A 27,278-nucleotide genomic window follows, 5' to 3' on the forward strand; every position below is an offset into this window, starting at 1 on the left:
ATTGTCCATAGATTCCTTTATGGTCCGCAGATTTATTATTTATTCATATGGTCCGCAGATTCCTTCTTTGTATATATGGTCTGCCGCAGATTGGATAATCCTTCTTTGTCTATATCATCCTCAGATTACATGTACCTTTTGTATATATGGTCCGCAGATTCCTTCTTTGTATATTTGGTCTGCAGATTCGTTCTTTGTATATATCGTCTGCAAATTCGATAATCCTTCATTGTCTATATCGTCCGCAGATTACTATGTACTCTTTGTATATATGGTCCGCAGATTTCTTCTTTGTATATATCGTCCGCAGCTTTATTATTTATTCATATGGTCCGCAGATTCCTTCTTTGTATATATGGTCCGCAGATTTATTATTTATTCATATGGTCCGCAGATTCCTTCTTTGTATATATGGTCCGCAGATTTATTATTCGTATATATGGTCCGCAGATTTATTATTTATTCATATGCTCCCCAGATTCCTTCTTTGTATATATGGTCCGCAGATTCCTTCTTTGTATATATGGTCCGCATTTTTTTTATTTATTTATATGGTCCGCAGATTCCTTCTTTGTATAATTGTCCGCAGATTCCTTTTTTGTATATATGGTCCGCAGATTCCTTCTTTGTATATATGGTCCGCAGATTCCTTCTTTGTATATATGGTCCGCAGATTACTATGTACTCATTGTATATATTGTCTGCAGATTCCATCTTTGTATATATCGTCCGCAGATTTATTATTTATTCATATGATCCGCAGATTCCTTCTTTGTATATATCGTCCGCAGATTAATTCCTTCTTTGTTTATATCGTCCGCAGATTCCTTCTTTGTATATGTACTGTTTGCGCAAATTGCAACATACATTAATATTCTATAGTAATATATTCCTGCTTGTCATTGTGTTTATTATGATTCTTTTATGATTGCAATTCTTTACTGTATTGTTACTAAAGCATTAAACCTACTTGTGTTGGTGTTTATGAAAAAATGTGAATTTCTTATAATAAAAGCAAAATAACTTAAAATGTTTACTTTTAAATATTCAAGTAAAAAAACATAACGCGTGAACAATTGCAAAACCATTGTTCACTAACAATCCATATTGTCTCCCATTTCCTTCTTTGTTCATATCGTCCGCAGATTCGATATTATCCTTCTTTGTCTATATTGTCCGCAGATTTGATAATCCTTCTTTGTCTATATGGTCCCAAGATCACTATATAATCTATATAGTCCTCAGATTGGTCCGCGTTTAAGTGCAACCCAATATAAAATATTTTATTTGCCAGGCATGCAATCACCAGGGCATTTATCATTGTCCAGAATTTATTTTTAAAAAGGCAAATTAATATTGTGAAGACTGCAAATGTGAAAACAAGGAAATATGTGTAGTTAAAAAAAAAATTGGCGCCTTAATGGTTCATAATAAATGGTTCATCATTAAAACTGATCCGAAAATATTCGTCCGGATGTATTGTCAATATTATATTAATAAAATTTTGCAGAATGGAAACATAAGTGTTGAAACATTTTTAATTTAACAAAAACAAACAATCGTAGTTCATATACTGATATACATAATACACGATGAATTTACCTTTTATGTGGTAAAATATTCATTTTTGTCTTATATCATTTAAAGCTGTTTTTGTTTGATGTTGTTGTTGTTCAATTAGATTATCGGGTGGCCAAGATTATGTCCGCGGACTTCCGAATCAAATTCGGAATTTCCCATGTTCTGACAGTCATCGAAAGCTTCTAGAAATAGATTGTAGGTAAGCATCTAAAATATTGCACTCGAATTTCAATATTTTAGCTTGACATCGATTTTACCCGTCTCTGACATCACTGATGTTTCATTTAAAAATCTTATGATGGTTTTAACTGATCATCACTTAAATTTTCAAAGATTAAAAAACATTTGCTAGCATGTTAGACTGTAGTATCGGTCCTCTTAATGAAAACATATAAATATTTAAAGTGAAAAGATTGAAAAACGTACATGTTTAATACGTCAATCTATAGTTCAATGTGTAGTCTTGGACATATCAACACAAACTGCATTAAAATTGGTGATGTTATGCCCCAAATACTGGCGAGCCAACTCCACTCTTGGATTTCTCAGAAGAAACTTCAGACACTGCCCTTCAAACTGCAGCCATAGAAAAGCTTACCTAGCAATTGTCTGGTGCAAACTTGAATACGCCAGTGTCCAATGGGATCCATTCCACCAAACAGGCGTGTCCAGCGTTCAGCCGCAAGGTTCATCACCAGCAACTACAGCTCCAGACAGACGGACTGTATCACAGACATGCTTCATGCTTTTTCACCCAATTGGGAACGGGTCCGGTACCCATGCCATTTGGATTTTTTCGCATTGTGAAGTCTTCAAAATTGGGAAAAAAAGGAGTCGCAAAATCTTCAAATTGGGAAAATCAAGTTGTGAATTGTACCAATTGAAGAATGGTATTTTAATTACTTCGTTTAACGTTTTATGCCCCCGGTAGGGTGGCATATAGCAGTTGAAATGTCCGTCAGTATGTCAGTCAGTCTGTCCGTCCGTCCGAAAAAAACATTGGCCATAACTTTTTCACTATTGAAGACAGCAACTTGATATTTGGCATGCATGTGTATCTCATGGAGCTTAACATTTTTAGTGGTGAAAGGTGAAGGTCAAGGTCATCCTTTAAGGTCAAATGTTAAATATATGGCGTCTGTCCGTCCGAAAACTTTAACATTGGCCATAACTTTTTTAATATTGAAGATAGCAACTTGATATTTGGCATGCATGTGTATCTCATGAAGCTGCACATTTTGAGTGGTGGAAGTTCAAGGTCAAGGTCATCCTTCAAGGTCAAAGATAAAAAAAAAAAATTCAAAGCGGCATTCTCATGAAGCTGCACATATTGAGTGGTGGAAGTTCAAGGTCAAGGTCATCTTTCAAGGTCAAAGGTCAATTTTTTTAATTTTTTTTCAAAGCGGCATTCTCATGAAGCTGCACATTTTGAGTGGTAGAAGTTCAATGTCAAGGTCATCCTTCAAGGTAAAAGGTAAAAAAAAACAACAATATTTTTTCTAAGCGGTGTTCTCATGAAGCTGCACATTTTGAGTGGTGGAAATTCAAGGTCAAGGTCATCCTTCAAGGTCAAAGGTGAAAGGTAATTTTTTTTTCAAAGCAGCGCAATAGGGGGCATTGTGTTTCTGACAAACACATCTCTTGTTTCAGCTTTAAATGACACAGGAAAGCAACATAAACTTTTATTCACTGTCTTGCACAAACAACAACGTGTTATTGGAACACAGATGGTGTTGTAATTAGTTGCCTTATTTTACCTTTTTAAATTGCTGAATACAAGATGTGCATTTTGAATCCTGCTGATTCATTTCTCTTTTAATATTGTAAATTAAATCAACAATCAAGTTGAAAGAAAACAACACAATAAACAACCCTCTTAAGGCATTCAAGTGTACATGGAAGTGCTTTGTGTTTTTTTTCGTTAAAAATCAGGGCTGGTATCCAGCCCCATTCCCATTGGAAAAAAAGTATATATTTTTCCCAAATGGGACTCAAAAATTCGCAATTGAGGATTAAAAGTTTGTTTGTTTTTCTTTTTTTTCTTTTTAGCTCATCTATTTTTTAAAACAAAATTATGAGCTATTGTCATCACCTTGGCGTCGGCGTCGGTGTCCGGTTAAGTTTTGCGTTTAGGTCCACTTTTCTCAGAAAGTATTAATGCTATTGCATTCAAACTTGGTACACTTACTTACTATCATGAGGGGACTGGGCAGGCAAAGTTAGATAACTCTGGCGTGCATTTTGACATAATTATGTGCCTTTTTAATACTTAGAAAATTGAAAATTTTGGTTAAGTTTTGTGTTTAGGTCCATTTTATTCCTTAAGTATCAAAGCTATTGCTTTCATACTTGCAACACTTACTAACTATCATAAGGGGACTGTGCAGGCAAAGTAATGTAACTCTGACTGGTATTTGACAGAATTATGTGCCCTTTTTATACTTAGAAAATTTGGTTAAGTTTTGTGTTTAGGTCCACTTTATTCCTACAGTATCAAAGCTATTGCTTTCATACTTGCAACACTTATTTACTATCATAAGGGGACTGTGCAGGCAAAGTTATGTAACTCTGACTGGCATTTGGACGGAATAATGGGCCCTTTATACTTAGAAAATTGAAAATTTGGTTAAGTTTTGTGTTTTGGTCCACTTTACCCCTAAAGTATCATAGATATTGCTTTCATACTTGGAACACTCGCAAACTATCATAAGGGTACAGTAAAAGGACAAGTTGCATAACTCTGGTTGTCATTTTTACGGAATTATGGCCCTTTTTTGACTTAGTAACTTTGAATATATGGTTAAATTTTGTGTTTCGATCCACTTTACTTCTAAAGGATCAAGGCTATTGCTTTCAAACTGCAAATTCTTTCATGCTATCATGAGGTTACTGTACCTAGCAAGTTGAATTTTACCTTGACCTTTGAATGACCTTGACTCTCAAGGTCAAATTATTAATTTTTGCTTAAATTGCCATAACTTCTTTATTTATGATTAGATTTGATTGATACTTTGACAAAACTACTCTTATCTGACAAACCACAATAGACTCCACCCAAACCATCCCTCGTGCCCCCCCCTCCCCCCCCCCCCCCCGAATCCCCCCCCTAATTTTTTTTTTTTAAAGATCATCTCACAAATGACCACCACACCCTCACACTATACCCCCCCCTACCCCACCCCCCAATTTTTTTTTGAAACGGTTAAAAACACAAATATTTTTTTTAATTATTTTATGTTTGAAATACCGTCCAACCATCGCACCCAAGAATTTCCCCCCCACCCCCCCCTTCCCCCCGAATTCCCCTCCCCTATTTTTTTTTTTCTTTTAAGATCATCTCACAAATGACTACCACACCCTAACACTATACCCCCCACCCCACCACCCCCAATGTTTTTTTTTGAAACTGTTAAAAAACACAAATATTTATTTTTATTATTTAATGTTTGAAATACCGTCCAACCATCGCACCAAAGAAACCCCCCCCCCCCCCCCCCTGAAATTTTTTTTTGCAATTTTTTTGCATTTTTTTTCCCCGCATTTTTGGAAGATAATGTTATAAATGTCCACACCCCCACACTATACACCCCTCTTCTTTCCACCCCTCCCTCCTTTGTGATTGAAAATGAGAGTCCCTTCACCTTTAAAAAGAAAATAGATGAGCGGTCTGCACCCGCAAGGCGGTGCTCTTGTTTTTAAATTGGTACGGGTCCGGTTCATTTTGGGAATTAGTCCATAGGTCATTGGGAACGGGTCCGTTTACCGGACCCGTCCAAAGAAGGAAAAAAAACACTGCTTCAAAAGCTGGACTTCCCACCACTCCAAGACCGACAACAGGCCCACAGACTGACACTCTTGTACAAGGTGGTGAAAGGGCGCGTACCAGTCATCCCAATTGAATACTACCTTAAGCCACTAAGGCCTAAACGTACAATCAGGGCTAAGAAATATGAGGACTATAAACATCAGAACTTCGTGTGCAATCAAGTGAACAATAACTCTCAGTGCTTTCAAATAATTCCAGCAACAACTAATACATTTAAAAGCTCTTTCTTTGTGAGAACTATGCCTGAGTGGAATAAACTTAGTGACGATATTGTGAATTCTCAAACTATAGAAACTTTCAAAACCAGAGTTTTCCAACATCAATAGTGTCAAATCGCCCACTCACTTCCGTTGAGTAAAAGCCAGAATTTGTATCTTCGACGTAAGTTAACTATCCAGATCCAGATGAGGTCCATGTAGTAATCCTGTATCCTCGAGTGTCCGGTTTTGACGCCTATAAGCAGTCTGTTGAAGTTTTGTTGCTCTAACCGTAGTATCAGCCCTCTTAATATATGCATCTAAATTTTGAGGGTGAACAAATACACAAATTCGCATGCCAATGTATAGTTAAATGTATACTCTTTGACATTACAATGAAAACTGCATTTAAATCTGCAATGCTTTGACAAAATATTGGCTATATAAGACTTGGCTCTCTGTTGTATTCTTTTTCATGTTCAATTGTCTCTTAGTATCGGCCCTTTCTGATTGGTTGCTAAGATTTGTACTTATGCGCTTGTGCTTGTTCTGAAAAAAGTAACTTAATGGAAAAACAAAACTCTTGCGCATGTTGTTCTTAAAATATTTATATATTTTTATTGAAAATAAGAGGCATATAAAACATTTGATAAAGCTATTATTAATCAATGATCAAACTAACATAATTGTGTGACACATTATTAAAAATCAAAGCATCACCCTGGAATAAACATGACCTACTGTCCAACAAACAATAAAATCATGAGATAATCATCAAATACATTACAACTTGTAAAAACTTGAAAAAACATACTAATCCAGCCTTGCATATATCTATCATTACAGGAACAGATTTGTTAATAGAAGTTTTGCATGGTCACTTTCTTGAAGATGAATAGCCAAGACACTGACATGGAAGGTAATTCATCAACGCATGGGTAGGGTCATTATAACCTTTGCTGTTCATGTGTGTGCACATGTACCGATAAACAATTTCACAATATAGAAGAACTTGTTCAAAGACTTGTTTAAAGATTATCGTATTTTTGAAATCAGTTTATATAGTGCTAACAAAGTTGAAATATTTGTAAAGTTATTTAAACATTTTAATAACAAGGAAAAAGATTACAAAAAATGGGCTTACCCTGGGGTCCAAATGCGGGGCCTTATGAATGGAAACGTTTGTTTACCTGGAATGGAGGCCATATTGTGCCAGGCACTTGAAAAATATTTCCCTTGTTTTATACAAAAAGATCAAAATTTGCTGTTTCAGCTCTGTTAACTCATTCACTTTTTACAGAATCTTCACCAAACTCTCCAGATATTGGGTATATTTTTTTACAACAGGCACATATTTATGCTAATGAACTGTTTTACTATAAAACTTTTATCTGCCTTACATACACACTGATTCTCAGTTAATTAGTGCTATCTTTCATACTGAATTTGTCTTACTAATCTCTATCGGCTGTTCTGATGTCAGACAGATTTCAGTTTGCAAAAAAATAATTGTTATTTTTGCCTTCCAGGCCTATTTGGTGTTCTATTCACAATATTTGAAGAAGCTAAAGGACCTCTGTCCGTAGGCAACCTTTGTGCTACTACAGAAGGTCTTAGAAGCAAAGAAGAGTCAGTAGCGAAAGCAGTCAAAGCAATGTGCGATAATGACATTTTGACTGTATCTGACAATAAATATATGCTTAAAGAGAGGGTGTCTCAATTAGATAATGGTAAGTAATTGCCTTTGTCTGGTGCATATTGCGTGTTGTGTGTTATTAAAACAATGCCTAATATATATGTTACTGACATTTCATTACCAGTTAATATTAAATTGTTAACTGATATTAATTTTGGATAGTTTTTGTGAAAATTAATATCAACATTATAGATGCTTATAACAATAATATGATTTAACACATTAATAATAGATAGCCTTTGGTTTATTCTTTACACTTAACACTTACTCTGTAAATTTTACCTATCAGCTTCATAGTAAAACCAGGATTGACACTTAAGTCAAAATATTTCTCAGATGATGAGCATTTCCTAATTAAAATGGCCTTGTGCTGAATTAAATAAGTGTACAATTAAAAACTATTGCATATGATGGAACACTGTTTTATAGATAAAGGAAATGCAACAATCAGAAGGGCATCCTACCAGAATAAAGTTGAAAGCTCTGGTAGATCTCCAGTCAGACCAGTTGCTAGTGGGGAGGCTAGATCTCAAGGCTGTACCCCTGCATTCTCTAGTGGTACTGACCTCGATACTGCAAGGCTCCAGTCGTTCAGTGTTGGCCAAGATTCAGCCATAGTATTAAGAACCGACAGAGCTGTAGGTGGGTACATTATGACATGCTTTTTGATGACATTTCATTGCAGTTTGTAATATCATATTAGTGCTAGTATAAAAATGTCACACATGTTCTTAACATTAGTTGGATTATATCATAAGTTTTTTAATACAGCTACATTCTGCAAATGTATGCTAGAACTTGCAAGTGAAAACTTTATATGTATGAGGAATAGTTATTCTTCAATTAATTTCACATTTTAGGTCATCTGAGTGCAAACTTCTCACGACAAGCTTTTTATGTCCCCCATTACTATAGTGGGGGACATATTGTTTTTGCCCTGTCTGTTGGTTGGTTTGTTGGTTGGTTGGTTTGTGTGTTTGTTTGTGCAAACTTTAACATTTGCAATAACTTTTGCAATATTGAAGTTGGCAAATTCATATTTGGCATGCATGTGTATCTCATAGAGCTGCACATTTTGAGTGGTGAAAGGTCAAGGTCAAGGTCATCATTCAAGGTCAAAGGTCAAATATACGGGGACATAGTGTTTCACAAACACATCCCTTGTTTTATCTTCTGCTGTCTGCCTTTACAAAACTGTACTGGCCTCGTTTATTGCTTAATCTTCATGAAACTTGCATAGAGCATATGTTCCAATAATATATGTTGAACTTCGAAATGGGGTCAGATAACATGAATTGCTAGGCAATAAAATTAAAATAAAATAAAAAAAAGGCTTGTGAATTCTCTAGAGTCCACATTTATAACCCAATCATCTTTAAACTTAAACAAAACATTTGTGCTGATGATATCTCAGCTGAGTTTGAAAACGATTCTGGTCTGTTGGATACCACGCTGGCCAGGGGTTGGTGCAGTTTTGCTTTAATGGCTTCATTAAAACCTTGTGAATACTTTAGATGATGCATTTATTGCCAAATGTTCTTAAAACTAGCAAAGAAAATTAATCCTAATGAAATATCGGCCATGTTTGCAAATGGTTATGGTCTGTAGAAAAACATGGCTGCCAGGGGGAAGGCAGTTTCCCTAATATGGTGTTTATGAAACCTTCTGAACACCTTTTAAGTTATACTGTTTTGATTTTTTATGTCCCCCACCACTATAGTGGGGGACATATTGTATTTACCCTGTCTGTTGGTTTGTTTGTTTGTTGGTTTGCATCAAACTTTAACATTTGCCATAACTTTTGCAATTATGAAGTTAGCAACTTCATATTTGGCATGCATGTGTATCTCATGGAGCTGCACATTTTGAGTGTTGAAAAGTCAAGGTCATCCATTAAGGTCAAAGGTCAAATATATTGGTCAAAATCGCTCATTTTATATACACTTTTTCAATATTGAAGATAGCAACTTGATATTTGGCATACATGTGTATCTCATGAAGCTGCACATTCTGAGTGGTGAAAGTTTAAGGTCAAACATGTCTCCCACCACTATAGTTGGTGACATATTTTTTTGCCCTGTCTGTTGGTTTGTTTGTTGGTTTGCGTCAAACTTTAACATTTGCCATAACTTTTGCAATATTGAAGTTAGCAACTTCATATTTGGCATGCATGTGTATCTCATGGAGCTGCACATTTTGAGTGGTGAAAGGTCAAGGTAAAGGTCATCCATTAAGGTCAAAGGTCAAATTTATGGGTCGAAATTGCTCATTTTATATGCACTTTTGCAATATTGAAGATAGCAACTTGATATTTGGCATGCATGTGTATTTAATGGAGCTGCACATTTTGAGCGGTGAAAGGTCAAGGTCATCCTTCAAGGTCAAAGAACCAATATATGGGGGGGACATTGTGTTTCACAAACACATCTTGTTTATCATGAAACTTGCTGGTGATGTTTGTTGTTATGTTAAAAATTGGTTCTGGTCCATTGAAAAACATGGTTGCCAAAGGGGGTTGGGCGGTTTTCCTTATTGATTTAGTAAAACACTCTAGAGTTTATACATTTATCACCCAATGTTCATGAAACATGCATATAACATTTGCCCCTTCTTGTATATGAAATACAGGAAGTATGGTGTGGTTTATTATTTAAGTACAAAATTCATAAAGAAATGTAAAAGTCATTTCTGTTCTGTTTTTTGAAAACTTGAAATTCAATTTGAGGTGATTTTTTTATTTTTATTGGAACAGCTGCTTCATTACATATGTTTACTAGATGAGTGGATATGACGTCCAAGCAGATTGCATAGTTATAGTCTGTGAGAAAATCCTTAATGTAATTGCAAAAAAATGGATATTGCTAAGTCAAATACTGCTGCTCACATTCAGTTCAGACATGAATCTTGTTAAAACATTGTATTTTTAACCAGCTTTTCCGAAGGAAAAAACTGGTTATTAGATTGGCGAATGTCGGCAGGCTGGAGGGCGGGCGGAACAAGCTTGTCCGGGCCATAACTTTGTCGTTCATTGTGAGATTTTAAGATCATTTGGCACAATTGTTCACCATCATTAGACGGTGTGTGGCACGAAAGAATTACGTCAATATCTCCAAGGTCAAGGTCACACTTTGAGTTGAAAGGTCAAAAATGGCCATAAATGAGGTTGTCTGCGCCATAACTATGTCATTCGTTGTGAGATTTTTAAATCATTTGGCACATTTGTTCACCATCACACGCCGACGGTGTGTCGCACGAAAGAATCATGTCAATATCTTCAAGGTCAAGGTCGCCACGACTAAAAATTAATTTATTTTGAAACAAAGGTGGATAATTTTGTTTGTTCAGTTCAAAAGTTCAGTTTAAGTTTTCTCCCTTTATCAGACTTTTTTCACAATGAAATCCTGGTTTTGTGACAAATTTGTCCCTTGTTTACACTGAATTGATTAGACATTGATCACATGGAAATAGGCATTTATGATCAATTGATAAACCTCGTAATTTAATGATCAAAAGTTAAATTATGTCAAAACGTTATGTTAATTTTTCAGGATGACTCATATTTTTGTCTCTTGAACAATGATCAAATATGAATTAACTCTGTCTTAGAAGATTTTACTTTTAAAGTCACTATCACGCTCACCAATACATACGGCTACTGTATTATGCTATATATAAACATTCAACAACAAATAGTACCATACGATGGTTAATTACAATAGGAAGACCCTAAAAACAAGTAACATTGATGTAAAAACGTTATATTACAAGCATTTGGCAAGTTTTAAGTATCTAAATATCTAAATATCGTTCCACGATGTAATCTACTTTCGCCTTTGAGTCAGGATCGGATTCATTCGGGTTGCGTTCATTTGCATAATTTATACAAGCCATTTTCGCATTCGCTAAGTTCCAGTTACCCAGAATTCATTTTGATTTCACAGAATGATTATTCATGAGAGCTACGTCATGCTTCCGACGCTTACCGTATCCAATCTCGTGTTCGCCCGTAAATGTTCGGATATTTCACGGGAGATATAAATGGAATTATTTGTGGCCACAAAAAATAAAAACTAGCATTTTGTATCTCGTTCAATCAATTCAACCAGACAACATCTTACGTTGAAATTTTTATTTTGCTAAAAGGAACATTGATTTGTTTATGGGTTAGCTTTATTTAACGAAATATTCAATATTTTTTAGCGTGATTGTTACTTTAATTTGTACTATCCACTAGATTTAAATTCCTAATTATGACAAAGTACTTTTTTCCTTCTTAATTCAATTAAAATGTTGATGTTATATTTGAAATAGGCAATTTATAGCAAGCTCAATATAGCAGTCATTATTGTCCAGTTTATATGCAATATACTGTAAATATAATTGAAATTGATTTGCAAAGAAGAATAAAACTTAAAAAATAAAAAAAATCATTTCAAAAGTAAAACTCAAAATCAAACAATGTAAATTAATAATATTGTGAAAATATAAACAAATTTGAGTGGCTTATTCCTTGTGTGTCTGTAACAACGTGAGAACATCTCTTTCTAATCGAAGGCATACAGTTTTTCATAAAATTTTGAGGGATGTTCGTCACCCTTCCACAAGGGCCTACACTTTGTGACTTTTTCTATTGCAACAATTTTAAACTTGATTTCTCAGTTATAAATAAATATTTTGATTTAAAATTGTACATGTGATCATTTGTTCCTACATTGTGTGCAATCACAGGATTAAAGCATTCATCCCTGACGATTGGACCCTTAAGCAGGTGGGTGAAGGCAGCCTGCAACATGCCAATTGCACGGTTGCATCATACAGAATATTCATGCTAGCCATATTGTTATTTTAATGAATGTTATGTTTTCCTGGTCTAAGAATCCACCTAGAATGTTGAAATCGAAATAAAAATATAATTATATAGCGTTTCACAATTTCCACATGCAAAATGATGAAATGATACCTACCCTTTATGCTAAAGCATCCAATCATCAAGAGTGAATGATTTTATCGCGAGCTTGCACAGTGTGTAGTCAAATAATATCATGTACAATCTTAAAATAATTTTTTTATTCATAAGTGAGATATTCAAGTTTAAAAAGTGTTGTGTAAGGAAAGTCTATAAGCTACATATTTGTTTTTCAGTTACATCTAGGAATGAGAGTTCAACTTCCATGACAGTGTTGGGTTCAGATAAGGACCAGTATTTTGGTAAATATAAAACTCATATAAAAAATATAATTGTATTTAATGTTATCACATGGCTATGGTTGACCATGGACCTGTATCTGCATAACTTCATCAGTATTGAAAATGTCACATTTTTATGTCCTCCTCCTACACTATAAGCACTAGAGCCTTGAAACTTACACACATGGTAGCTATGAGCATATGTGCGACCCTGCACTATTTGGAATTTTGATCTGACCCCTGGGTGAAGAGTTATGGGGGTTGGGGTGGGGCTGGGTCATAGATTTTCACTCATTTGTATGCCCCCTAAGGAGGGCATATAGTGATCCGACCGTCTGTCCTTCCTTCGCACTTTGCGTTAAGGTTTCACGAAAAATGCTCATAACTTCTATGTCACTTCAGATAGCAACTTGATATTTGGCATGCATGTGTATCTCATGGAGCTTCACATTTTGAGTGGTGAAAGGTCAAGGTCATGGCTTCAAAGCGGCACAGAAGGGGGATTGTGTTTCTGACAAACACATCTCTTGTTTTTTTATATTTTACATTAACTTCATCATTTCTACACCGATTTACTTCAAATTGATACTGAACTTTTCTTATGACAATACAGTCAATCTCAACTATGCATGGCCCCATTACCAACCCTCGGGTGCCCCTACCACATAGACCACGCCCACCCAAATTTGCCTTTTACTTTAATTTCTTCATTTCTACACCGATTCACTTCAAATTGATACTGAACCTCTCTTATGACAATACGGTCTATCTCAACTATGCATGGCCCCATTACCAACCCTGGGGCGCCCCTCCCACACAGACCACATCCACTCAAAATGACCTTTTACTTTAATTTCTTCATTCCTACACCAAATCACTTCAAATTGATACTGAACTTTTCTAATCACAATACGGTCAATCTCAACTATGCATGGCCCCATAACCAACCTTGGGGAGCCCCGCCCACATAGGTCACACAACCCCAAATTGCCTTTTACTATAATTATTTCATTTCTACAAAGATTTACTTCTGATTGTGCCCCTCAAAGAAGAGGTGGTATATTGTTTTGCACATGTCGGTCCGTCCGTATGTCCGTCCGTCCACCAGATGGATTCTGGATGATAACTCAAGAACGCTTAGGCCTAGGATCATGAAACTTCATAGGTACATTTATCATGACTCGCAAATGACCCCTATTGATTTTGAGGTCACTAGGTCAAAGGTCAAGGTGACCCAAAATAGTAAAATGGTTTCCGGATGATAGCTCAAGAACGCTTATGCCTTGGATCATGAAACTTCATTGGAACATTGATCATGACTCGCAAATGACCCCTATTGATTTTCAGGTCACAAGGTCAAAGGTCAACCAAAATAGTAAAATGGTTTCCGGATGATAACTCAAGAACGCTTATGCCTAGGATCATGAAACTTCATAGGTACATTAATCATGACTCGCAGATGACCCCTACTGATTTTCAGGTCACTAGGTCAAGGGTCAAGGTCACAGTGACCCGAAATAGTACAATGGTTTCCAGATGATAACTCAAGAACGCTTATGCCTAGGATCAAGAAACTTAATGGGTACATTGATCATGACTCGCAGATGACCCCTATTGATTTTCAGGTCACTAGGTCAAAGGTCATGGTCATGGTGACTCGAAATAGTAAACGGTTTCTGGATGATTACTCAAGAACGCTTATGCCTAGGATCATGAAACATCATAGGTACATTGATCATGACTCGCAGATGATCCCTTGTGATTTTCAGGTCACTAGGATAAAGGTCAAGGTCATGGTGACCCGAAATAGTAAAACATTTTCCGGCTGATAACTCAAGAACGCTTACGCCTAGGATCATGAAACTTCATAGGTACATTGATCATGACTCGCAGATGAAGCCTATTGACTTTCAGGTCACTAGGTCAAAGGTCAAGGTCACGGTGACTTGACAAAGTAAAATGGTTTCCGGATAACTCAAGAATGCTTACGCCTAGGATCATGAAACTTCATAGGTACATTAATCATGACTCGCAGATGACCCTTACTGATTTTCATGTCACTAGGTCAAAGGTCAAGGTCACAGTGACAAAAAGCATATTCACACAATGGCTGCCACTACAACTGACAGCCCATATGAGGGGCATGCATGTTTTACAAACAGCCCTTGTTGATACTGAACTTCTCTTATGACAATACGGTCAATCTCAACTATGCTTGGCCCCATTACCAACCCTGGGGCGCCCCGCCCATATGGGCCACACCCACCCAAAATTGCCTTGTACTATATCTCCGTCATTTCTACACCGATTCACTTCTAATTGATACTGAACTTTTCTTATGACATTAGGTCAATCTCAACTAATTATGGCCCCATTACCAACCCTGGGGCGCCCTGCCCACATAGGCCACACCCACCAAAAATTGCCTTTTACTATTATTTCTTCGTTTCTGAACCAATTCACGTCTAATTGATACTGAACTTTTCGTATGACAATTTGGTCAATCTCAACTATGTATGGCCCCATTTCCAACCCTGGGGCGCCCTGCCCCCATAGGCCCCACCCACCCAAAATTGCCTTTTACTATAACTTCTTCATTTCTACACAGATTCACTTCTAATTGATACTGAACTTCTCCTATGACAATACGGTCAATCTCAACTATGCATGGCCCCATTACCAACCCTGGGGCGCCCCTGGGTCAAACATGCGGCGTGAGGATACGCGTCGGATTCTGCGGCGCCATTTCTAGTTCAAGTTATTTTCATCCAATTTTCACCAAACTTGGTCAGATGTTGCATCTAGATGTCTTGGTCAAGTTGGACTTTGGGTCATGCCGGGTAAAAAACTAGGTAACGGGGTCACTTAATGCGTTTTAAACATTGAGCATGGTGTGTGCTCTCTAATTCAAGTAATTTTCATCCCATCTTCACAAAACTTGGTCAGAAGTTGTATCTAGATGATGTCTAGGTTAAGATCAAACATGGGCCATACCGGGTCAAAAACTAGGTCACGGGGTAACTTAGTGTGTTTTAAACATTCAGCATGGTGTCCGCTCTCTAATTCAAGTAGTTTTCATCCAATATCTTCACCAAACATGGTCAGAAGTTTTATCTTGATGATCTCTATGCCAAGTTTGAACATGGGCCATGCCGTGCAAAATACTAGGTCACGGGTCACTTAATGCGTTTTTTAACATCCAGCATGGTGTCTCTACTTCAAGTAGATCGATCTTCACCAAATTTGGTCAGAAGTTGTTTCTAGTTGATGTGTCGGTTAAGATCAAACATGTGCCATACCGGGTCAAAAACTAGGTCACGGGGTCACTTAGTGCGTTTAAAACATTGAGCATGGTGTCCGCTGTTTTTTGTGAAGACAACATGCAAAATATTCGGTGTCAATGCAGCATATGGGGGTATTCGTCACTTCTGTGACAAAGCTCTAGTTTATCTTTAACTATGCAAAAGACCTACTAGGCAATGTGTAAGAATTAACAAAAGCTACTTTGGTAAAGCTTTGATGAGAAAATTGTAACATATTTTGATTTTATTTATTGTAACATATTTTGATTTTATTTTCAGACATAATGACAAAAATTGTAGAATATATGAAGAAACAATGCAAGCCTGTTAAGGCACACCTTGTTGCCAAAGCAATAGACATCGGTTCAACTAAAAGCGATGTCAATAGATATTTATATTGTCTGGAGAAAAATGGAGTGCTTGAAAAGATTGGGGGGAAGGAATGGCAAATAAAAACAAAATCAGATGGTATGTTTATTAATCATTTGCTTGGGTTGCAGGGGCTTTGTGGATATTGTGTCTCCCTGTAACCAACCCTGGGAATGCTCTAGAGATTTTATCATAATTCACCAAGTTCTTGTTCTGCCAAGGGAAAAACCCTCCATAGTGTCTTTGTTAGCCTCAAGCTTTAATTACTGACAAGCTAATATAAATTGTTCAAAACTAATAATTTGGAAAGTGTTTTTTTTTGCAGAACCTTTTATTCACCCCAGTACAACATACTATATCAGGTGTAATTAATAAAGTAATTAAGTAATACAAAATCCCACAGAGGGTCGTATTTAAAAAAATGACCAGCCAGGCAGCCCAAAATTTTATATGGATTATTTTGGGCTGCCTGTCTGGTCACTATTTTGCAGTTAGGCCAAAAGTAGGGTTTGCTATTTTTTATATTGTATTTAACATTCTGAGACGGTGCATCAACTAGTGAGTTATCAATTATTTTTAATGCTCTGTCACTCTTTGTCAAAATTTGTTTAGCTTGGGTTGGGTTGCAGGGGCTTTGTGGAAATTAAACTTATCCAGAATATATCAATTCTTTTTAATAAGTTCATGTGAAATGTTAGGACTTTAAAATATTTTCACTAGTAATTTGTAGTAAATAATTTTTCAGTATTAAATTATGGTCAGTGTCATCATTTAAATAAAATACAGCACTACTGCACAGTGCAACTTTGCTGTTTGTAACCTGGGCAATGATGTCATATGTCAATATTTTGCACACACGATCATTATAATAATAATGACAAATACATATGCTTTTGATTGCCTCTATGGTATTTAGGTACCTGATGTGGTCATATTTATACCTGAGAACTTTTTTTAAGACAATACATCATATATGTATTAAATTATAATGAATATCATAATAATCTTATGATTCTCTAGAATCTGCTCACTTCATCTGATCACCTTATTTTAAGGTCAAGGTCAAGCCAAGCTCTACTTTCTAAATGGTTTTAACAATTCTTAAAGTTGACGTATATTCCAAATCAAATAATTATTTTCCGGCATTGGATAAGTGATGATGTCTTAATAAACCTATACCTTTTGACATGATAGAGTATATTTTAACAAGTGTTAACCCTTTCCCCCATTAGAAGCAAAGTGAAAATGGCTTTTGCAACCAGCATAAAACCAGAACAGCCTGGGAGTAACTCGCAGTCTGTTCGGGTTTTTATTCCGTTTGCTGCTCATCAGCAACTACCCTAAGGTTTTGAAATGAAATCTTTAGAACTTGAATCCTCTAAGGAAGGTCTTTAATTAAATTTAAATTTCTAAGGAATACAAATGTGTCAAATACAAATGTGTCAAATACAAATGTGTCAAATACATATGTGTCAAATACATATGTGTCAAATACAAATGTGTCAAATACAAGTGTGTCAAATACAAATGTGTCAAATACATATGTGTCAAATACAAATGTGTCAAATGCATATGTGTCAAATACATATGTGTCAAATACAAATGTGTCAAATACAAATGTGTCAAATATAAATGTGTCAAGTACATGCCTGTATCTAAGTGGTAAAGGGTTAACTTATAATCCACTTATTCATGGATGCATCACTTGACTAAATGTAGTTTTCAGTTTACATACTTTTACCATGTATTTAATGCATGTAATAATGACAGCTTATAATCTGCAGTTTCAGAACAAGACTTGGACAAGTATGCGTCAGTTATGGCAGGAAAACTGTCCAGCACATCAAAGGCACACAAGTCCAACAGCACAACAGGTACTGTTTAGTGAGCATAATGTGTAATGTATACAGCATGACATGCACTGTAACAAAAAGGACCAGAGCTTTGATATTTAGTATAAAACATCAGAAAATATCCACCTCAAAGTTTTTTCAAATACCATCCATACTGCCCATGGATGTCAGACTTATATATATATATATATATATACACACTTTATTAGCAAAATTACATTTTTCTCTGAAAGGACAAAGCGGATAGGTAAAATGGTGTGTATGTAAAATATTTTGTATGCAACATCAGATAGTGGTCATCTACTAAGTTTGCTCAAATGATTGGCATCACTTTATTTCAGTGTTTAATGTTTTTTATGCTCCCGAAGGGTGGCATATAGTTTTTTAACTGTCCGTCAGTCTGTCATTCTATCCGTCTGTTCAAAAATTTTAACAGTGGTCATAACTTTTGCAATATTGAAGATAGCAACTTGATATTTGGCATGCATGTGTATCTCATGGAGCTGCACATTTTGAGTGATGAAAGGTCAAGGTCATCCTTCAAGGTCAAACATATGGCTTCAAAGCGGCGAAATAGGGGGCATTGTGTTTCTGACAAACACATTTCTTGTTCTCTCTCAAATGCTGTATCCTCACAAAAGGCCACTGCAGATAAGAGTTGTAGCTTTCGAAATTTATCTTTACACTAGCATATATGCATATACGTACAAACTGACATTTTATAAATGTTTTACATGTTATGACTAAAACATTTAAAGTATACCATGAAAATACCAATGTTCGCACATGCGTGCATATTTGGATAAAACCACTTTGGATAAATTCATTCATTAACATTCATGTATCTTTGTTTATAATGAAGACAGAAAGTCTCCCCCAAAATACTGTTAAATTTTGTTCAACATATGAAACATGTTTGCAGACATGCACATGCAAATACAAAAAAACAAATGAAGTAGCAAATTTATGAAAAAAGCGTTTTAATAGTATTGTGTTAAATATTGTCAGCTATATATATATGTAATTGTAATTTCTGAAATTGTTGATAAAATGTTCTCTATTTTATTTGTCTTCAGAAATGGATGGTGGATGTGTGTGCCCAAAACGTGGACCATCCTGCAACCATTACCACATTACCAATAACATTCAAAATAATGTTATCATAGGAGACAGAATAGCCAAATCTGGTAAAGTATAATTGATCAACAATATTGTAATATACTTAATTTTAATTATTTTATTGTTATTGTGATGCTTTTGTATCAACAGATGTTTATTGTGACAATAGACTTTCATTGCGTTTAAATTTGAAATAGTTATCACAAACATGAAGAGGACATTCTTTAAATGGTGCAGTTAGCACTGTTTATTTAATGTGCTACTTTATAAGCTAATAATTTAAACATGGATATCAATTGTTAACTGCCATGTTATAAGCTGCAGTTGAATAATTTTTTTTTTTTTACAGATGCATTAGAAAATCCTGGCTCCTAACAGAAGTGTGAGATATTCCCAACAAATTACTTTGTTTTGCATTACGCATTGTTAATTTCTTTGTGTCATATTTATACCTATTTATGGATTGTTGTTAGCTCGGCATTTTCGAAGAAAACCCGAGGTATTGTCATAGCCAGCTCGTTGTCCGCCGTCCTCGTCGCGTGCTAAAACCTTAACATTTTGTTAAGGATTTGAACATTGGCTCTAAAATCAAATTGCTTCAACCTACAAATTTGAAACTTCATATGTAGATGCACCTTGATGAGTTCTACACGCCACACCCATTTTTGGGTCACTAGGTCAAAGGTCAAGGTCACTGTGACCTTTAAAAAAAATATTCCGACAAGCTTTCATTTATTCAAAACTGTACCCGTAGCCGAGCGTGGCACCCGTTATGCGGTGCTCTTGTTTTAATATTTGGATTTCACCTTTCACTTTTAGCTTACCTGAGCACAACATGCTCATGGTGAGCTATTGAAATACCATGATCCCCGTTGTCTGTCTCTCAGTAAATACTTGTATCCATTATGTTCCTACGAACTTTTTTAAAACTAAATTAACTTAATTGCTGAGCAGAATTTGCGAAAACTTCATAGCAATGTTCTTTTGGTGGTCTGTTTAAAGTTGTTTGAATGGTTTCGGTGCATTAATAAATTAGGTCACAGGGTCCAAAAGGGTCACAGTTTTTACAAAGAATGATATTGGGAATACCTTTAAAAATATGGGATTATAACTGGCTTTTGTTTTTTGCATGTTGCTACTGCAAAGCCAATACTTTCATATTTTGCATGTGGTACCATGAAGTCCTCTGTTTGTTAGATCAGATGAGAACATAGTGCTCCTGGAAGCATTCAGGATACTATGGTATCTGCCGTCGTTTGTTAGTGCCTGTATAAACGTTTTCTGGAAACAACTTGTAACAAAACTTCATAGGAGTGGTCCTTGAGCGACCCATTTAAATGTGTCCAAATCTTTTCAGTCTGTTACATATGAAGGTCACCAGGCATATTTTATGTTTTGGTAAAATATAACAGACTAATACAGCAACATAATTTAGAAATCCTCAGTAAAATGACAAAGCCTATAGGTATTAGTTTTGTTAAGAAACGTGGTATAATGGTCCTCTACCGAGTTTGTTCAATGTTTGTCACTGTATTTAAACGTAGCCCAAAAAAGGTCTGAAATATTATACCACTGAGCTTTATTTTGAAAGGTGAGTGTTCAAGGATTTCTGGGTCCTCATTTTGTAAATAAGTGATTCATAATCTCACATGTATCTGTATATTTTATCTATATATTTTTTATTTATTGAAGATCTTGTTATTGTGTATTGCATGTTTAAACATTCATTGCTTTTGTGTATATTTTTATTAATTGAGAATTATTGCTGACAATCATTGCTTTTGTGTATATTTTTATTAATTGCGAATTATTGCTGACAATCATTGCTTTTGTGTATATTTTTATTAATTGCGAATTATTGCTGAAAATCATTGTTTTTGTGTATATTTTTATTAATTGAGAATTATTGCTGACAATCATTGCTTTTGTGTATATTTTCATTAATTGAGAAATATTGCTGACAATCATTGCTTTTGTGTTTATTTTTATTAATTGCGAATTATTGCTGACAATCATTCTATGCCTGCATCTTATTTTTAATGATAAATAAGCAATAAGTCAGTTTGTCTGTAGTACTGTCTTTGATCTAATTTTCCAACGTGGTGTTATATTCAAATATTTTTATTCTTCAAAGGGTATCTACCAGTATTGGTATCTGAAAAGTTCAAGTGTCATAGACACATGGAAGTATTTTAAGAATGTTTATATGTGTTCAAAGTCAATATGTTATTGTATATGTAAATGTGTGTTTTGAGATATTTTTTTATAACATCTGTGATTTGCATTTGGGGGGGCTGTGGGCAGTCTGCACAGGCTAATCGGACACAACACTTTCTGCCTTATTTAACTGAATTTTTGCTAAAAAGAGACTTTCTTGAAATGAAAAATATCACTTAAGTGGAAAGTGTAGTTCCTGATTAGCTTTTGTGGACTGCACAGGCTAATCTGGGAAGTCACTTTTCACAGTCACATTTAAACACCCTTTTCCCAGGGCACAGCCCATTACTTACTGAAATCCTTTTAAACACTGTATGTTTTATAAGCAATTAAATTCAATTTAAATGCTTATAGTATTTGTATGTTCTCAGTGTTTTTATTTTGATCATTTCATTTATTGTGTTCATTCTTGAGTTGTTTTGTTATTTTTATAACAGATGTAAATTAGATTCGAAGTGGTGTGAATATAAAATTTGCTTGAAGCTTCTTATATCAGTTATCCATCTAAACAAGCATAGCGTCGCTGTCGTTCTCAAACCTCGTAGCTCCAAAATTTTCAAAATACTTTTTTCGTCTTTTCCGAATATATGAAGTCTTGCGCGTGTTTTGTGCTATATCTCGTAGCTCTGCGCCAATCAGAGCCCTTGAAAAAGCCACATGACGTGACGAAATGTTGTAGAATGATTGTTGGCTTTTTTCCCGGCGAAAAGTCGTAGCGACGCCATTTCACCTATAGGTACTCGTTTCGTTTAGACAAATTTGACAAAAATGTTTTTTTTTGTTTTTATATTTGCAACTACGAGGTTTCCTATAAAAAAATGGGACGTTTTTTTCTCTCTCCTGAAAAGTTGGCATTTTGTACAAAATGCCATTTTTTCAGGAGAGAGAAAAAACCGTCTCGAGAACGACAGCGACGATAGTGTGGTTGTTCTAATTTTTCAAATAAACTAATTATTGTTTAAATTTTCATACTCCAAAGTCTTTATTTGCACCAACAGTGTGATTAAACCTCCTGTGAGCACTCATTTACTTTTAAGATTTTTTTAACTTCAGCCCACTTATGAAATGTGCCACATGTGGTGCTTTATAATTCAATGCTGGTTTGCTGAGTGGAAATATGTGAATATAATGTCAGTGCTGTGTAACCTGCTTAACCCTTTGCATGCTGGGAAATTTGTCATCTGCTAAAATGTCGTCTGCTAAATTTCTAAAATTAGCATTTTCTTCGATTATTTTCAAAGAATACTATCCAAATAGCAAACAGTTTGGATCCTGATGAGACATCACGTTCTGTGGCGTCTCATCTGGATCCAAACTGTTTGCAAAGGCCTTCAAAATTCGGTTCCGCACTGAAAGAGTTAAGTAGTTGATTTCTATGAGGCATGATTTCTATGCGGCATTTCAAGTCACCTTGGGTGTACTAGGTTGTCTGATTTTACTGTTTTCTTAATATGGCTAGTCTGTGTTGATTTTTATGCCCCCTTTGAAGAAGAGGGGGGTATATTGTTTTGCACATGTCGGTCCGTCCGTCGGTCCGTCCGTCCACTAGATGGTTTCCAGATGATAACTCAAGAACGCTTAGGCCTAGGATCATGAAACTTCATAGGTACATTGATCATGACTGGCAGATGACCCCTATTGATTTTCAGGTCACTAGGTCAAAGGTCAAGGTCACAGTGACCCGAAAAAGTAAAATGGTTTCCGGATGATAACTCAAGAATGCTTAGGCCCAGGATCATGAAACTTCATAGGTACATTGATCATGACTGGCAGATGACCCCTATTGATTTTCAGGTCACTAGGTCAAAGGTCACAGTGACTTGAAATAGTAAAATGGTATCCGGATGATAACTCAAAAATGTTTTACGCCTAGAATAATGAAACTTCATGGGAACATTGATCATGACTTACAGATGACCCCTATTGATTTTCAGGTCACTAGGTCAAAGGTCAGAGTCACAGTGACTAGAGACAGTAAAATGGTTTCCAGATGATAACTCAAGAATGCTTAGGCATAGGATCATGAAACTTCAAAGGTACATTGATCATGACTGGCAGATGACCCCTATTGATTTTCAGGTCACTAGGTCAAAGGTCAAGGTCACAGTGACTTGAAATAGTAAAATGGTTTCTGGATGAAAACTCAAGAATGCTTAGGCCTAGGATCATGAAACTTCATAGGTACATGTACATTGATCATGACTGGCAGATGACCCGTATAAATTTTCAGGTCACTAGGTCAAAGGTCAAGGTCACAGTGACTCGAAACAGTAGAGGTTTCCTGATGATAACTCAAGAATAATAAGGCCTAGAATCATGAAACTTCATAGGTACATTGATCATGACTGGTAGATGACCCCTATCGATTTTCAGGTCACTAGGTCAAAGGTCAAGCTCACAGTGACAAAAAACGTATTCACACAATTGCTGCCACTACAACTGACAGCCCATATGGGGGGGGGGGGGGGCATGCATGTTTTACAAACAGCCCTTGTTTAAAATGATTTTTGTGAGTGTGTTAAGATTGCCAAGTTGTATAAACATTGTCAAATGATTAATTACTTTATTAAAAATGTTAATGATGAAATATTTGTTTCTTTCTTGCTTGTCATTTTCCTATCATGGTACATGTAGATTCATGTTTTGTGTATATTACAGTTGAAATATCAATACAAATTAATGTCATAGTGACAAAAAAGAACAAGGATTTTGAAATAAATTGTTCTTATGTTCTACATGTTATCCCATTTAAACACTTTGATACAAAGAACATGCCAACATCTTTTTGCTGCACATGCATTTTGGAATGTTTAATTTGAAATCAATTAATTGGAAGCTAACGCTAATTTGTGGCTGCATTATTATATCCCTTTGGATCCATGTTGTTACTCAGTAAATAAAGCTGTACTTGGCACATGTTCAAGGATCCATCTCTATGACAGTGCTGCTTACACAGAATTACATGTTATTTTATGGATTTTCAAACTTCAATACCAATTTAATTGATAAATATACAAAATTGGTTTTGTTATAGCATATAATTAAACCAGACAGTGTTCTTAGTAATTATTAGGAGTGTTTCAGTAAAAAATGATAGATTTTCATCCATGAGATAATATCACAAAAGAAAACTACATCAATAATACAATTTTTTTAAACTAGAGTGTTAATAAGGAAAGGGAGGCGGAAAACTACAACGGGCGAGGCATGGTCAGGGGTGATAACCCCCAAAAAGGGTTAGGGTAAGGGTTAGGGGTCGGGTTAGGGTTAGGGTTGGGTTTAGGCTAACCCAAACCCTAACCCGACCCCTAACACTAACCCAAACCCTAACCCTCTAACCCCCCCTTGCGCAATACCATACCATGCCTCGCCCGTTGTCGTTTTCCGCCTCCCATAAGGAAAATGTTGACAACGCATAGCGGACGAAAGACAAAAGGCAATCGCAAAAGCTCACCATGGGCACATTGTGCTCAGGTAAGATAAAAATTACAGTTTATGTGTTTCCTATTAAGAATGAAGACCTATATCTCTTCAAGAAGTGTGCACGATAGAAAAAAAACTCCACAATATCAATTGTCATGAGCAGTATATTAACATCATTTTGTTAACCGAAGGAAAAAACTGGTTATTAGATTGGCGAATGCGGGCGGGCTGGCTGGCTGGCTGGCTGGCTGGCTGGCGGAACAAGCTTGTCCGGGCCATAACTATGTCGTTCATTGTCAGATTTTAAAATCATTTGGCACATTTGTTCACCATCATTGGATGGTGTGTCGCGCGAAATAATTACGTCTATATCTCCAAGGTCAAGGTCACACTTTGAGTTCAAAGGTCAAAAATGGCCATAAATGAGCTTGTCCGAGCCATAACTATGTCGTTCATTGTCAGATTTTAAAATCATTTGGCACATTTGTTCACCATCATTGGACGGTGTGTCGCGCGAAATAATTACGTCGATATCTCCAAGGTCAAGGTCACACTTTGAGTTCAAAGGTAAAAAATAGCCATAAATGAGCTTGTCTGGGCTATAACTATGTCATTCATTATGATATTTTAAAATCATTTGGCACATTTGTTCACCATCATGGGACGGTGTGTTGCACAAAAGAATCACGTCAATATCTCCAATGTCAAGGTCGCCACGACTAAAAATAGATTTATTTTAAAACAAACTTACAAAGGGTGTTAATTTTGTTTGTTCATTTAAAAAGTTCAGTTTGAGTTGTCTCCCTTTATCAGATTTTTTTTCACAATGAAAACCTGGTTTTGTGACAATTTTGTCCCTTGTTTATTGTGAATGCATCATTTCATGCTTATCATGTTTTTCGGCCATTTTGATTGTAGCATATCTGTGCACTATTTGCAAAGGGTAAGCATTTCTATGGTTAGTCTTGCAATGACAGTTGCTTGTAAACATTTCATCCAAACAACATCTCATCCACTTGCCAGCCCTTTGTTAAACTTCCTGAAAACTTATCCTTGGTTTAATTTTAAAGTTGTTCATATTGTTTGACTCGACTGTATATTAAGATTACTAGACCTTGGAAAATGACACCATAACCAAGAAACCTGTGTTTTAAAATCCTAGTGAGATCTCTGATTCTGTTTTTTTCTGTGCCTGTGGTGTTACTTATTCATTTAGAACCCATCTTGCATACCAAAATTAAGCATTTGGATTTTGCTAGAAAGAAAATTCATAATATTAATTTGTATCAAAGACTGCTTATTAAAAGTTCCATTACCTTTTGTACTTCATGTCAACAATGGCTTGTCTGTAATGACATATTAAATATAACTGCTATTAAAGCATTACAGAAAGGAAGAGGGGCATGTCACTCTGTGTACATCAGAGAGTTTGAAACTTATTTGAACACAAAAAGCATGTGGCAACCTCCAAGGGCAAGGTTATACTTCTAGAAAAAAAGTAATGCCACATCAGATAAGACTTGTTCACTCTTTAACATTAAGGATTTTAATTAACACCTTAAAGTGTGTACATGGAAGCAAGAAATTCGAGAGCTGTCAGAGGACAGCGCGCTCGACTATTCGAGTGCTTGACAGTATAACGTAAGCCATCTTGGAGGGGGAGGGGGGTATAATGTGGGTGTGTGGTCATTTAATAGATGATCTTTCAAAAATAATGGATTTTTTTTTGATTTTTTTTTTTTGGTGGGGGGGGGATTCTGGGGTGGGGCATGGGGGGTAGTTTGGGTGGAGTGCATTGTGGTATGTCAGGTAAGTGTTGTTTTGTCAAAGTATGAATCAAATGTGATCATAAATAAAGAAGTTATGGCAATTTAAGCGAAATGTTCAATTATCTAAGTATAAAAGGGGCCATAATTCTGTCAAAATGCTTGATAAAGTTGTCTGCTCTTTTTTATAGATTGGGATCATGTTGGTTAATTAGTATGCAAAATATGAAAGCACAAAGGACATAGAAAATATTTGAGGTGGTACGCAAACTTTAAAATAGATTTATCAATAATATGCATATTCTAAGTATAAAAGGGGCAATAATTCTGTCAAAATGCTTGATACAGTTGTCTGCTCTTGTTTATAGATTGGGATCATGTTGGTAAAGAACTATGCAAAATATAAAAGCAATATGTCAAAGGACATAGGAAAAATTTGGAGTAGTACGCAAACTTTAACATTTGCACGCTAACGGGAACGGACACGGGAACGCTAACGCCGGGGCGAGTATGATAGCAATATATATATTTCCTACATAATAGTTGAGCTAAAAAATGCAGCATTGATTCTTAATGAAAGAGTAATTAAAGGGTTTTAATTACTGTAAGTGATGACTTGTATAGAAGGTTACTATCTAGTAAGTAAGCAATTTTGTTTCACCAGTATACATTTATCCTGTTGAAACATCAATCTGTGTCAACAGCTAATTAGTTTTTGTCATAATAACAAATGTTGCTAACA

The 27,278-nt window shown here is 35.7% G+C and overlaps 2 protein-coding genes across 7 annotated transcripts in view; one reads left to right on the plus strand and one right to left on the minus strand.

Moving 5' to 3' along the window:
• Window positions 1-1,726, minus strand: part of LOC127833614 (leukocyte receptor cluster member 1 homolog) — a 30,489-nt gene extending 28,763 nt beyond the window's left edge. The window contains exon 1 of the mRNA XM_052358979.1: window positions 1,603-1,726. Within this exon, the coding sequence (XP_052214939.1) occupies window positions 1,603-1,625 (23 nt within the window). The 5' untranslated portion in view covers window positions 1,626-1,726. The remainder of the gene's footprint in view (window positions 1-1,602) is intronic.
• Window positions 1,643-24,066, plus strand: LOC127833587 (uncharacterized). Of its 6 annotated transcripts, none has more exons than XR_008027499.1 (10): window positions 1,643-1,780; window positions 6,451-6,523; window positions 7,134-7,334; window positions 7,730-7,942; window positions 12,443-12,508; window positions 16,069-16,257; window positions 17,943-18,032; window positions 19,088-19,198; window positions 19,480-23,426; window positions 23,721-24,066. XR_008027499.1 is itself a non-coding variant. In XM_052358957.1 (9 exons), exons 2-9 carry the CDS (start codon window positions 6,539-6,541, stop codon window positions 19,503-19,505), a joined length of 900 nt encoding a protein of 299 aa, XP_052214917.1. In that variant the 5' UTR covers window positions 1,643-1,780; window positions 6,451-6,538; the 3' UTR covers window positions 19,506-24,066. The 6 variants fall into 6 exon arrangements, 4 of the variants coding, with proteins under 4 accessions (XP_052214917.1, XP_052214895.1, XP_052214902.1 ...); XR_008027500.1 differs by having other exon boundaries at window positions 19,480-22,953; window positions 23,099-24,066; XM_052358957.1 differs by having other exon boundaries at window positions 6,451-6,542; window positions 19,480-24,066.
• The last annotated feature ends 3,212 nt before the right edge of the window (window positions 24,067-27,278 follow it).

The sequence above is a fragment of the Dreissena polymorpha genome, chromosome 1 (assembly GCF_020536995.1).
Source record: "Dreissena polymorpha isolate Duluth1 chromosome 1, UMN_Dpol_1.0, whole genome shotgun sequence".
Lineage (NCBI taxonomy): Eukaryota > Metazoa > Mollusca > Bivalvia > Myida > Dreissenidae > Dreissena > Dreissena polymorpha.

Coding starts and splice junctions, on each gene's coding strand:
- LOC127833587 (XM_052358935.1), top strand. CDS start 6,478: ATGGTCACTTTCTTGAAGATGAATAGCCAAGACACTGACATGGAAG. Junction 6,524..7,133: donor CCAAGACACTGACATGGAAG/GTAATTCATCAA, acceptor TTTGCCTTCCAG/GCCTATTTGGTGTTCTATTC. Junction 16,258..17,942: donor AATAAAAACAAAATCAGATG/GTATGTTTATTA, acceptor TATAATCTGCAG/TTTCAGAACAAGACTTGGAC.